General features: G+C 35.6%; 1 protein-coding gene across 1 annotated transcript; it reads right to left on the bottom strand.

The window, feature by feature from the left end:
• Positions 1-5,613: 5,613 nt before the first annotated feature.
• LOC144553226 (uncharacterized) lies at positions 5,614-6,444 on the bottom strand. Its single transcript, XM_078301325.1, has one exon. It carries the CDS (start codon positions 6,442-6,444, stop codon positions 5,614-5,616), a length of 831 nt encoding a protein of 276 aa, XP_078157451.1.
• Between the last annotated feature and the right edge of the window lie 6,157 nt (positions 6,445-12,601).

Raw genomic sequence — 12,601 nt, 5'->3', positions numbered from 1 at the left:
TATTAGTAGTGGCCTAGCTATATTGAATTAGGGAAGACAACTATTTACTTCTGAATTTTGAAAATTGGATGCAAGTCTATGTATAATCGGGTTGTTGTCTACTTCAGATAACTCACAGTCTGAATTTGTTAATTCACGACAGTCTGCAATCCGCTATTGGTACCATTAAATTTGTTTTGTCCAATTATGTTAAAATGCACACCGTGTTCTAGTAATTTTTTTTTTTTCATTTTTCTTTTTGACAGCTCAAATATTTATGTAAAAATTTAGTATGATTAATTTATTTTTTAACGACGATATGATATGAACTGCAAAAAAAATTATGATTTTCTTATTTCTTTCAAATAAATTGTGGTATTCTAAAAAAACAATTGTATTAATTTCTTCAAAAAAAAATTCTAGATCGCCAAAATCTTGTCTAGACACAGTCAACCCATTTTTTACTTGAGGCTCAGGTTTTCGTGCGTCAAATTTATTTGAATATTCCAAGATTTTGTTTGATAGAAGAATAAAAAATAAAAATAAGAGAAGAATGATAAAGTTAAAAAGAATAATTATTTTTCCCGTGAGATAATAGAAGACCACAAGATGATATAGGAACACTTTACCAGTTCAACATAATTGGCCAATTTTTTAATCTCGGAGATTTGAATTCCTGCTTATAATACGTATAAGTTAAATTATGCGTCCACGTCTTTTAAACTTATAATTTTCATTATCGCTTAAAATTTATTAATTCTGATAATCACCTTTTGGATTGTCTTTAATAATTATCTCCCAGCTTAAGTTTAATTAAAATAGTTTTTTTTTTTTCCAACCATAGTGATGAATGAAGATGTCATACCCACCACTTTTTGTTCCTAGTACTGTAACCCTCAGCCCTCTACTTGAGTGGCTTAGTTATAGCATGTTTAGCTTACTTTTGGACATTAGCTAGTTCTTATGTTTCATTGTTCTGCTGCTGGTTGCCTATATAGCTATGCTATTATTTTGTGCTTCGTACTGAACTACCAGGAGTAGAACTAGAACTAGGGTGCTCTTAAGCTCACCAAAGTTTTGGTGAGCTTAACTCTAAAACTCATCAAATCGATTTCAAATGACGAATTTGAACCGTTGAAACCTGCCTACCTTACGTGTGATGCATCTACATGTGAAATTTTTAAATATTTGAATTAATTTAATATAAAGTCAAGCGGTCAAAAAACGTTCAAAAAATGAATGCACTAAAATTAATTTATTAATCTTCTAATTTTGACCGCTTGACTTTATACTAAATTAATTCGAATATTTAAAAATTTCACATGTAGATGCATCACACGTAAGGTAGGCGGGTTTTAACGGTTCGGATTCGTCATTTGAAATCGATTTGATGAGTTTTAGAGTTAAGCTCACCAAAACTTTGGTGAGCTTAAGGGCAACCTAGTTCTACTCGGTAGTATATGACTTGAGCATGTAACTTTATGTTCAAAAAATGGGCTTGAAGCCTTGAAGCCTCTTTTTTTTTTTTTTTTTTAAATACGTTTTTTTAAGTAAATGTTAGAGATCAAGGTACCCAACTATTTAATATCATTGTTATTACAACAAAGAATTTTTCTTATATGAATTTCGAACTCATGACCTCCCTCCTACGTAGAGACTATATGCATTTACTACTAAATCAAATATTAGTTATTAAAAAATCATTATTTTTGTTACGGCAGATGATCAAAATATCTTTAACTTGTTGCATCTTCCGTTGGTTTTCATTAGGTAGAATAATCTGGTCTTGCTATTTTGCAAAATAAGAATTAATACCCTAGCAATATGCAACATTCTTCATTGGTTTTAATATTTTTCCTTTTTTTTTATAATATACCTTTTTTTTTTAAAAAAAAGGTCTTTGCAAAGCTAACTTGTTTGTTTTTTAAACCTTGACAGTGGCTGTCAAGTATAATTTTACTAACTTCTTAGTGTACTCGTTGAAAAATTGCGACAATTCTAACAAAAAAAAATTATTTATTTGAAAAAGTAATGGCAGAATTTAGAAAAATAAATTAACTTAGATCGTGCTCCACAAACACATCGCAAAGAGGAAGCAAAAGAAGGAAAAAGAAAGAGCCCAAGCGCGTTACGCTACAATTAAACCTACATCCCAATTTGGAAGTTATGAATTTCGGAACTTTATACAACAGTTTTCCCTCAATACAGTAGCGCATTCCTTTCCTTCCCTCTCCGATTACCTTCCTCTGAAGCGGGATCGCAACGTGGACAGACCGCATTTCACTCCTCTTTCCCTTCGTTCCCGTTCCTTCCTTTAATAAAGGAATTTCTACCCCTCTCAGAAGCACACCCTTAGAAATTTATTTTATCATTCTGTGGCACAACTTTATCATGACCAATATAACATGTACATTTCAAGAACGATATTGTGTCCGTATCCAATATGAAACCGACCCGGGCTGTAATAGATGTTGGATAAAAATAATGTGTTATGTTGTACTGTCTCGTGATGACACTAGTATCAAGGTGGAGCTATAATATTTAGCAGGATAGAGCAAAATTTTAGGATGAAACATGATGTTATAATTATTTTGAATATTTAATGTTTTTATATATTCTTTAATTTTTTAAGAAAAGTATAGAAATAGAAGAATATTTTAAAAAAAAGTCACGATGAAACATAGTTATGTAATATTTTTTAATCTCAAGTATATTTTTATAATATTTTCTCAAAATGTAAAGAAATAAAAAAATATTTTTGAAATGCTTTCGAGTTGGAAGTGAAAGTGCACTACTACAGGTTTATTTTATCCATGAGAGTAAAAATACTTAATCGCGTTGGTAAACGGATATTTTCATCGGTAATAGCAATATTATCAAAAATAATAATTTACGTCGACTAACTCACGTTAATAATCATTTTTCATCCTCACGGATATTCACAGATTCTTGTAGAATCAAAGACTGCGCTGTAACTAAAACATTGCTATACAATTATGCATAAATTGGAACATGCTATTTTTTCTTTTTAAAAGAGATGGATGTACCGTATTGATATGGGAACTCATATCCTTCTCAGTACCAAAAATGGAATTTTATAGAATTAGTGGATCTGAATTGTTCTTTTAATTTTGCACGAATTTCAAAGCCAAAACAATATTGTCCTATGCACTAGTCCGAATCTCAAAACGGTTGAGACTTGAGACTTGAGAGTAAACCTCAGACCGTAAAGTGAAGATAATCTTTTACTCATATTGCCGAAATTTTTAAATATACCATTTTAAGAAAATAAATAAACCAAAACACTATCGGTGGCTGGATTTAATAAAAATAGCATGGCCGCTTTGGCACGAAGCGGGTAGATTAAACGTGGCCGCTTTGGTGGGAATCGGCCAATATATTGGGCCGGCTTTAGGCCCAGCGGGCTGGCCGCTTTGGGGCGTAGCGGCCACGCCTCAACCCATGGCAGCGGCCATGGTACCATATAAATTCCCACAGTTACGTTTTTTTGATATCAATTCTCATTTCTCATTTCATCCCTTCAAATCAGGTAATTTTCTTCTTCTTTCTAAATTTAAATTTTAGTTTAAAGTAGGAGTAGGAGTAGGAGTAGGAGTAGGAGTAAGGTAAATATTCAGGGTTTAGGATCAGGTAATTATGAAATTGTACCAAAATAATTATGAAATGGTATGGAAATTTATTATTGATCAAAATAATTGTAAAATTGTACCAAAATTGATTATTTGACCAAAATAATTATCGCATTGTACCAAAATTGATTATTTGACCAAAATAATTATCGTATTGTACCAAAATAATTATCAGTTTTTCTCTACGCAGGTAAGTTATTTTTTTAATATATACAACTTGTGCATTTTTAAAAAAAAAATGATGCATAACTTGTTTGTAAATTTGTAGGAGGAGGAGGGACTCGGCTTCAATATCGACCCAAACCCTGATGGTTTGTATTCTCCGGGTTATGATCCGACCCAGTCGATTCCTCCTGCATATCTACCAGGGTTCACTATGCCGCACCCCTTTCCACCCTTTCCTGGCAGCTCACAGCCTACGCAGTATCCTCCAATTCCGGACTTTGCTGGCACCTCCACACAGTATCCTCCCATTCCTGACATCTCCATGGATGATCCTATCGTGAGAGCTGCCTACGGTATGTTATCGACTCAGGAGTCTGGACACACAGTTGCATTTGGTCCTGCAGTCCAGCAGTCAGCTGAGATTGAGGAGGTCGAGGCCGTTGAGTTAGATGATTCTCTCGACCACACGCCACTCGCAGTGCGGATTAAGGGTTTGAGGACTAGGAAGGCGAGGTGCCCATTCACTCCTTCTGACTTTTAGGTTGTTGTTTGTTTTTGTACTTTTTTTTACTCTAGTGTTGTCATATACTGTGATTTGTTATATCAGGATGCTTATCTTTCTTTCATGTTGTTATTTATTGTACTATTTTGCTTTTATCTTTCATCATTTTTCGTCACAGTAAATCTGAACGTAACGATTTGTAAAACAAACAATAAAACAACAAATAAATCACAAATAAATCAAAACAAACAATAATAGTGCGCCTAAATAGGTGTATGCATGTTAATACAATAAACGAGTAATACTTGCCTAAATAGATGTCTGCATGTTAATACAATAAACGAGTAAACAAACAATAAATCACAAATCTAAACTTGATCGTCGGATAAAAATACATTGCTTGCCTCTTTCTCAACCTGAAAATTTAATAACAAAAATGTATTGTTACTCCTCTTTCTCAACCTGAAAATTTAATAACAAAAATGTATGAGTTAACTACCTCGTGCATCTCGAGCAGCTCTATTTTGTTGTTCTTGTGTATCCCGGCGAGTCTGATGTCCTCTCCTTCTATTATGAAGTAAATCAAGCCACATCGGAATCCTATTAACTCGCCTTCGACCCAAGGTAATATTTTTGTCATTTGGAACAAGGATTGGGCCTTCATTTTCCGGCCAATCAGACTGATTGTCATACACATGCCATTCACCCAGCCATGTGTTGATAAGTGTCTGTATGTGGTAGTAGTAATGTACAAACCTTCCAGGGTCAATGCCACGGAGACGGCACACTGCCAGAACATGAGAACACGGTATTCTGTTTAATTGCGGCTTCTGGCATGTGCATGTAACCGTGTTCTCATCCATGATTACCACCGTGTATTTATAATTCGCTTTGGTAGACCGGCCAGAAGCGTCTTTCATGTATGCATTAACTTTCTCTTGTGTGGATGTTATCTCAAACTCGTTCCAGTTGCCAAATCCACCGAGCGTCGTCATAGATTGTGACCTCCCGCACCGTTTGTTAATCAACTACGAAAAATACATTGCTTGAAATTAATAAAAATTACAAAAATAAAATAATTTAATTAAAATAACATACCTCGTGCACACGACATGAGAACTGTTGACCCTGGCTTGCTTCAAATTGCGTTTTTGCCCTCCTTTGAGCAAACCATTGCTGACATTTGTAAAACGTGTCCTCAATTATTGCTGCTACCGGCAACCTACGAGAAGATCTAAAAACATTATTGAACGACTCGGACCCGTTCGTCGTCATAATTCCCCAACGGAAACCCCCATCCAACGCCTGGAATATCTTTCATGGTTTAGGACATTCGTTCTCATCTTGATCTAGATACTTACCCACACCATCCAACCAATTCAGAGCCCGATCACATATATCTCCCATTGCTTGCATTCCTTGCTCATATCTCCTCATCTTTCTCTTCGCCACACATATCCTGAAGTACTTGATTGCTTCTTCATTGCAATGATTCTTTTTCATATTTTCTGCTATGTGAGTAGCACAAAGACGGTGAACGCACTCATCCTCATCTTCCTCATTCCATCCCAGATCATCCTGTCGAAACACCTTTTTTATGCCCTTACCCCTATCAGTGATGACACACACAAACCTGGAGCGAATTACATTGCGCCTCAACCATTGCATGAACCATGCACAATCTTCAAAATTCTCTGTATCTACCAATGAAAAAGCCAACGGGAGGAGCTGATTTTCTGCATCGTACCCGGTTGCAATCAACATTTTACCTTTGTACCGGCCTGCTAAGAAACAGGCATCAACAGTGATGACAGGTATCAGGTGTTGGAAAGCCTCTATGCATGGTCCAAATGCCCAAGCCGCCCTATTAAAGTACCTGTAAGGTCCAGGCTCACCAGTTGGATATGAGGTAACATCAAACAATGTACCTGGATTTTTTCGCTTAATTGCCTCCAATAAGGGGACTATAAGCGCATATGACCCCTCCCAACTACCAAATTGGCGGGCAATTGCCAACTCCCTTCCACGCCACAATTTATTGTACGCTGGTACCTGACCGTTGTACGTTTGTGCACAAGCTATTCTGACAGAAGTGATACTTAAATCTACGTCATTTCTCATGTGCGCCGAGATGCAATCGGCAACCATAGCAGCGGTCAACTGTGCATGATCTATTCTTGTGGCATCCGCATGACAAACATGTTTTGTTGGGCACTTGGATACTTTCCATTGTGTACCAAAACCAGTGACCCTTGCATTAATGTACCAACCACATCTGGGGTCCTTGCACTTGAACCTAATCCGTTGTTTGTCACTGTGCGTATTCTTAATCTCTTTATTACAAAGAATGTGAAACTTGTAAATTGCAGCTTTCATTTCCTCATTTGAATCATAGGTTTGTCCCTCTGACAATTCATTTTCAAACTCTGCATGTCTACCAAATAACCCCACATTTGCTTCCTGAAAACCTGACAGGTCATTGAAAGCTGCAATCGGGTGCTCAACCCCGCGACCCATTATCCGAAACCCTTTATCAACCTTGAATTTTTTTTGTCTGCCCGAGCACAGGCCTCGTATCTGCTGTGTCACTGTGATCGCTCATGCAATCAGGACCAACATCCCCCCAATTTTCCTCTGCCTCTTGTATTTCCGGATCCACCGTCTCCTCAGTTTCCTCCGGATCACAAGGCTGGGCTCGGGATCGATGGGAGTGCTGACTATTAGACGGTCGGTCCCTCTGGACTGGGGCTTGACTACTCTCAGGCATGTCAATCGGCAAAGGGATTCGGGACCGACGGGAGGGCCGACTAGTAGACCGTCGGCCCTCCTGAACTGGGGCATTACTACTTTCAGGCATGTCAATCTGGAAAGGGGGTTGGGACACTGGACTTGAGGAGGTTGAGGCATTAGCCCGAATAGCACCCCGGATTAACCTTGCAAGGGGGTTAGGACGCTGGACTCGGTTAATCTCCACAAAGAGTTCAATTATCTTGTATCCACCCCCAGAAAAACTAATTGTCTGGTTGTACAGTACCTGCCAGACTCCATCATTCTGAACAGGAAAAAGTTGGAACCAAGTTTGGCCTGAACCAGTGGGCATGCTAATTTTGGCCTGAATATCAAGGTCATATCGATCCTGATTCAATCCGAGGTTCTGAGAAATAATCGATTTCAGAACCAACAAATCAGTACCCGAGATTACAGGTATCACAGAAACAGGCCCGATACTGTAATAAACCCCATTAGGGCCTGTTAAAATCTCACCACCAGTGTAAATAGATACGATAACAGCCATTTGGTATGAGTATAAGAAAACCTAAAATTAAAAATTAATTAAATTAATTATAAATACTAATTTTTTTTTTATAAGAAAGAAAATAAAATACATACAGTTGAAGCGGCACTAGTGGCATATGACCTCTGTGCGTCAAATGAATATCTCTCTCCTCTATAATACAACTCTGTATATATATATATTTTATCAGGGTGCCCTCTACCCCAGGAAGCGGCCCTGGCCGCTACCCCCCAAAGCGGCTACCCCGCTGGGCCTAAAGCCGGCCCAATATAGTGGCCGATTCCCACCATAGCGGCCACGTTCAGGGTACCCGCTTCGCGCCAAAGCGGCCATGCTATTTTTATTAAATCCAGCCACCGATGGTGTTTTGGTTTATTTATTTTCTTAAAATGGTATATTTAAAAATTTCGGCTCATATTGGATATGATATTCTTCTCTGATACGATGCTGCTTATTAAAAATGAGTAAATATGATTTGTGGAAATTAAATCTATAATTTTATAAAAATCAAATAGAACTTTTACCACTAAACTACAAGCACACATTTATTATTTTATAAAAAAAAAGACTAAATTATATAAAAACTCAAAAAAATAAAAATTTAATTTTAATACACATAATTAAAAAAAATTATTAAAATAACTTAACACTCCCAATATATATGTAGATCCGTCCCAGAAAGAAACAAACTTAACATAATATTATGAGGAGGGATCAAATGCCTCCATGTTTTTGTGCCTCCATTATGCCTCCATCTCTCTCTATCATTTTCAAAGTTCAAACAGTCAATCCGAACCGCTCAATCTAGCCTCCATACTAAAATATGTTTGGAGACCAAATTTTATATTTTTAGGAATTTTTTTACTATTTTTTTAGATAGGTACAAAATCAGTAAATCTGAACCATCTAAAAACAGTATTTTTGTACCTATCTAAAAAAATAGTAAAAAAATTTCTAAAAATATAAAATTTGGTCTCCAAACATATCTTAGTATGGAGGTTAGGTTGAGCGGTTTGGATCGACTGTTTGAACTTTGAAAATGATGGAGAGAAATGAAGGCATGATGGAGGCATTTGAACCCTCCTCTAATATTATATATATAATTCTTTTTAGGGTAAACAAAACTTGGCATACAGTAACATACTCGAGAATCGGAATCAGATATAGTAACGTACTAACACACACCGAAGCCGATAAATCAGAACATTTGATTCGCTGTGCTTTCAAGAGCGATGATTTGTCTTCTACAAATTGTCTGCGAGAGATGAGAAAAGGGATAAAGATTTTAACAGAGCAGTTTTAGTTTCATGCAGCGCTGTTTTCTATAATCTGTGCATTGTATGAAGTAAAAAATACTCTGTCAACATTTTACCCTAGAAAAAGGATTGATTGGGTCCCAGAATCAGAAACTCACTGTACTCATCTATTCCCAGAATCAACTCCGGGAAATCGGGCTCACAAAAGAAGTACTTAAATAAAAGAATTATAATATTCTATATTGCCTATCCAGCTAACCGCCTTACAGTCATTTTGTCTGTTCGGTCTTATCTTGCAATTTCTCATTGCCCATTTGTGTGGCGGGTATCCCATGAGGAAAGGCATCGACTCAATATGAATTTTGTTTACATGAAATCTATTAGTAAAAATTTAATTCAAACTACAGAGCAAATAGTTTCTAAATAATTTTGTGAATAAAAAAATTTCTTGTTTAGAGTGTACGCTAAAAAATAAGACATTTGATATATTTATGAAGTCATGTCGTAACTTTTTACTACGATTTATACAGGAACGCACATGGGAATCAAATCTGCAGCTCATATGTATTGTTTTAACTTTTGTCAAATCAATGTTTTACTTTCGTCAAATCATCACTCAAAAAAATAAAAGAGCAAACCGGAACACAACACTCAAAGAATCTGTATCTTATGGGACTTGAGGTGCAATCTATATAGATGGTCCAGATTAATTCTCAGCCAAAATAAATTCAATGTCTTAAGAAAATATAAGAGTCTGTTTCAAGATGTGTGCCAAGTTAAATAAATGGTTCAGATTTTATAATTGAACCTCAGGTATCTAAGATCTGAATTCCACACTCAACGATCATATGAGACATTTTAGACTGTCACATGTGCTACTCAAAGCACTTTTGCATTTTGGTCCCTATATCAGTCCAGACTGGCCAGTCTGGACTGATTTACCAGCAGAGGTCTGGACTGATACAGGGATCAAAATGCAAAAGTGATTATACCAGCATGTAGAGCATTAAAAAATACACAGAATTGACACAAATTTCAATTTATTTGAATTTTTCTATAGTTAGTTATGAATTTCCAAAGTTCAGCTTTCAAAAAAAAACTTTAAACAACCATAACTTTGGCTAAGAAAGTCGAATTTGCGCGTATGACCACTTTTCGGAAAGGGGGGGACGAGACGAATCCGATTTTGTTCGACGGTAGACGTACAACGATTTGTATTTTGTTTAGTTAAAAGCCTAAGAAATTATTCAAAAATTATTCATATACTTATTTTAAAATGCACTTACTATTTATTGTGTTCATTAGCCTATCTCCGAACAAATGGTATATGTCGACAATAATCAAATAATCCAATTATTTTCTAAAAAAAAAAAAAAGTTGACATCATTGAGGCAATCTAACTATATTTCTTTGTGTATATTTGAATAAAATAAATTATTAAGAATCTAGGCCAAGAAAACTTCATAACTATATCCCATGCGCGTATCCTGTATAAATCATAGTAAAGAGTTACAGCATCACTTCATAAATATATCAAATGTCTTATTTTTTTGGCGTACACTCTAAACAAGAAAAAAAAAAATTCACAAAATTATTTAAATCAAAATATTAATATCTCTAAAAAAAAATAGAGGACCGTCTCTGCAGGGGGCGGTCCGCTAGTGGACTGACCCGCCTCTGCATGGGGCGGTCTGGTGGGTTTATTGGACCGCCCGTGGGTCTAACAGTCGGGGCAGTTTTAAAAAAAAAAAAACAGAGAGCAGGAACATTTTTTTAACTTTTTTTTTGAGGGGTATTAATAAAAATGGCTGCGGATCCTATGTTTCAAAAAACAGTGTCTTGTAACCTTTACAAAAAAAATTATGTCGATTTGGAGTTTTTATAAGTTTTATTCAGTACATCACGTACATACAGTGGCAAAAAAAAAAAAAAAACTTTGATTTGTTGGAATTGACTAAATAAAAAACTTAAAATAATGATATTTTTGTTAATTCAACGATAAAGCGGAGTCCCCCCAAACAATTTGGCATGGAACAATAATTGTACTAATAATTATTTTCAAACATTAAACATGGCCTGCAACCAGGTTCGGTTCGGAATTAATTCAAACCAAACCCAAACCTAGCCTGGTTCGATCGAAATGAGTTCGATCATTTTTATGGTTCGAATCTCATAATAACATTGGCCGTTCATTTACCTGATGAAATTAAAATCCAAGATAGAGAGTCATAATTTAACTTAGCCGACACTCCCTCGCTCTCAAATCTCAATAACCTAGTTCTCTCTCCACCTCTCCCTAACTCACTCTCCCTCTAGCTCTAAAATCTAGCCGACGCTCTCGGCGACTGGTTGTCTCTCCGGCCTAGATGACTGTCTCTTCTCTCTCTTCGGTCGTCTCTCATAGTTTATACCAGGAAAGCCGTCTCTGATGTATTTTTTCATAAATAATTTTCCAACTTAAAAACACTCATTTCATAGTTCATACCGGTAAAAGGAAGCCATGTGAATTGTCCCGCGAGAAAAAATTAATGTATAAACTACCGGTATAACTAGGACTGTTAAAAAATAATTTAGTTCGTGGTTCGATTCAGGTTCGATTCGAAAAATGTGTAGTTCGCAATTAATTCGATTCGAAATGGGTTCAGTTCGAAACGAATCAAACCAGGTTCAGTTCGAAATTAATTCAAACCAAACTCAAACCTAAGGTAAGTTCGGTTCGGTTCGGTTCGTTGCCACCCCTATGGCGTATATATCTTTTGATTCTTCTTCAATTTGATTATGCTTTATTTAATTAATTAAATTTGTTTAGATCCATTTAAATAAACAATATAACTTTTTCGGGTTGTATTCATAATTTTTATCAGGATAGACAAAAAAAAAATACTGGTATGACCAATGAGTTGCAAACTATCTTATATTAATCAATTTGTTTAGGAAAAAACAATTTTTTCTTAAAAAATAGACAATAATTCGATTATACTTAGAGCTATATCTAATTTTCAAAATTCAGAAATAGACAATTGTTTTCCCTGATTCAATATGGCTCTTTCAATACATTTACTATAAATTTTCTGATGTATGGTTTATTTTTTGCACCATGACTCGTCTTAATCATAGTGATATAATTGGTATTTTATTCATTTTTTTTTTTTGTGTTTTCGAACCGAACGATGAATATTCGGCTGACCGAATTATTTGGGAATAAAACACGAAAAAATGCGATAATTTTTTTGCTTCCTTATAAGACCAAATTATACCTGAATTATTCCTCAATCACGAATTTTTTACTTTGCCGAATCGAACTCGAGTAAATTATTTGTCACTATGGTCTTGATGATCGCTATATGTGTTCTTATTCCTTGCTCCCTTGTATTTGTTGGGTCCATATCCCCTAAAGTAACTCAATCTTTGGGTTTTGGATTGAGACCATCCGATTTGAATCCGTTGTTCAAGATTGCTTCGTGATTTGAATTTATCTCTCGAGATGTATGCGCTCCACTTCAGATAGATTATCACGGATTCAAATCGAACGGGCCCAATTTAAAACCCAAAAATTGAGTTACTTCACTGGATCCGAATACGTATTTGTTTCCACTTCTCTACAAATCACTCTCCTCTTCTTGTATTCCATATTGCAACCTTTAATACTATAATTAGCAATCATGTGAGTATAAAATTCAAATTTTATATTAGAAAATTAAGAACATTTTATTTATCTCTAGAATTCAACCGAATTAATCCATGTTAACACAAT

The sequence above is a fragment of the Carex rostrata genome, chromosome 4 (assembly GCF_964058835.1).
Source record: "Carex rostrata chromosome 4, lpCarRost1.2, whole genome shotgun sequence".
NCBI classification, from domain to species: domain Eukaryota; kingdom Viridiplantae; phylum Streptophyta; class Magnoliopsida; order Poales; family Cyperaceae; genus Carex; species Carex rostrata.
This window is presented reverse-complemented; position numbering and strand designations above follow the sequence as displayed.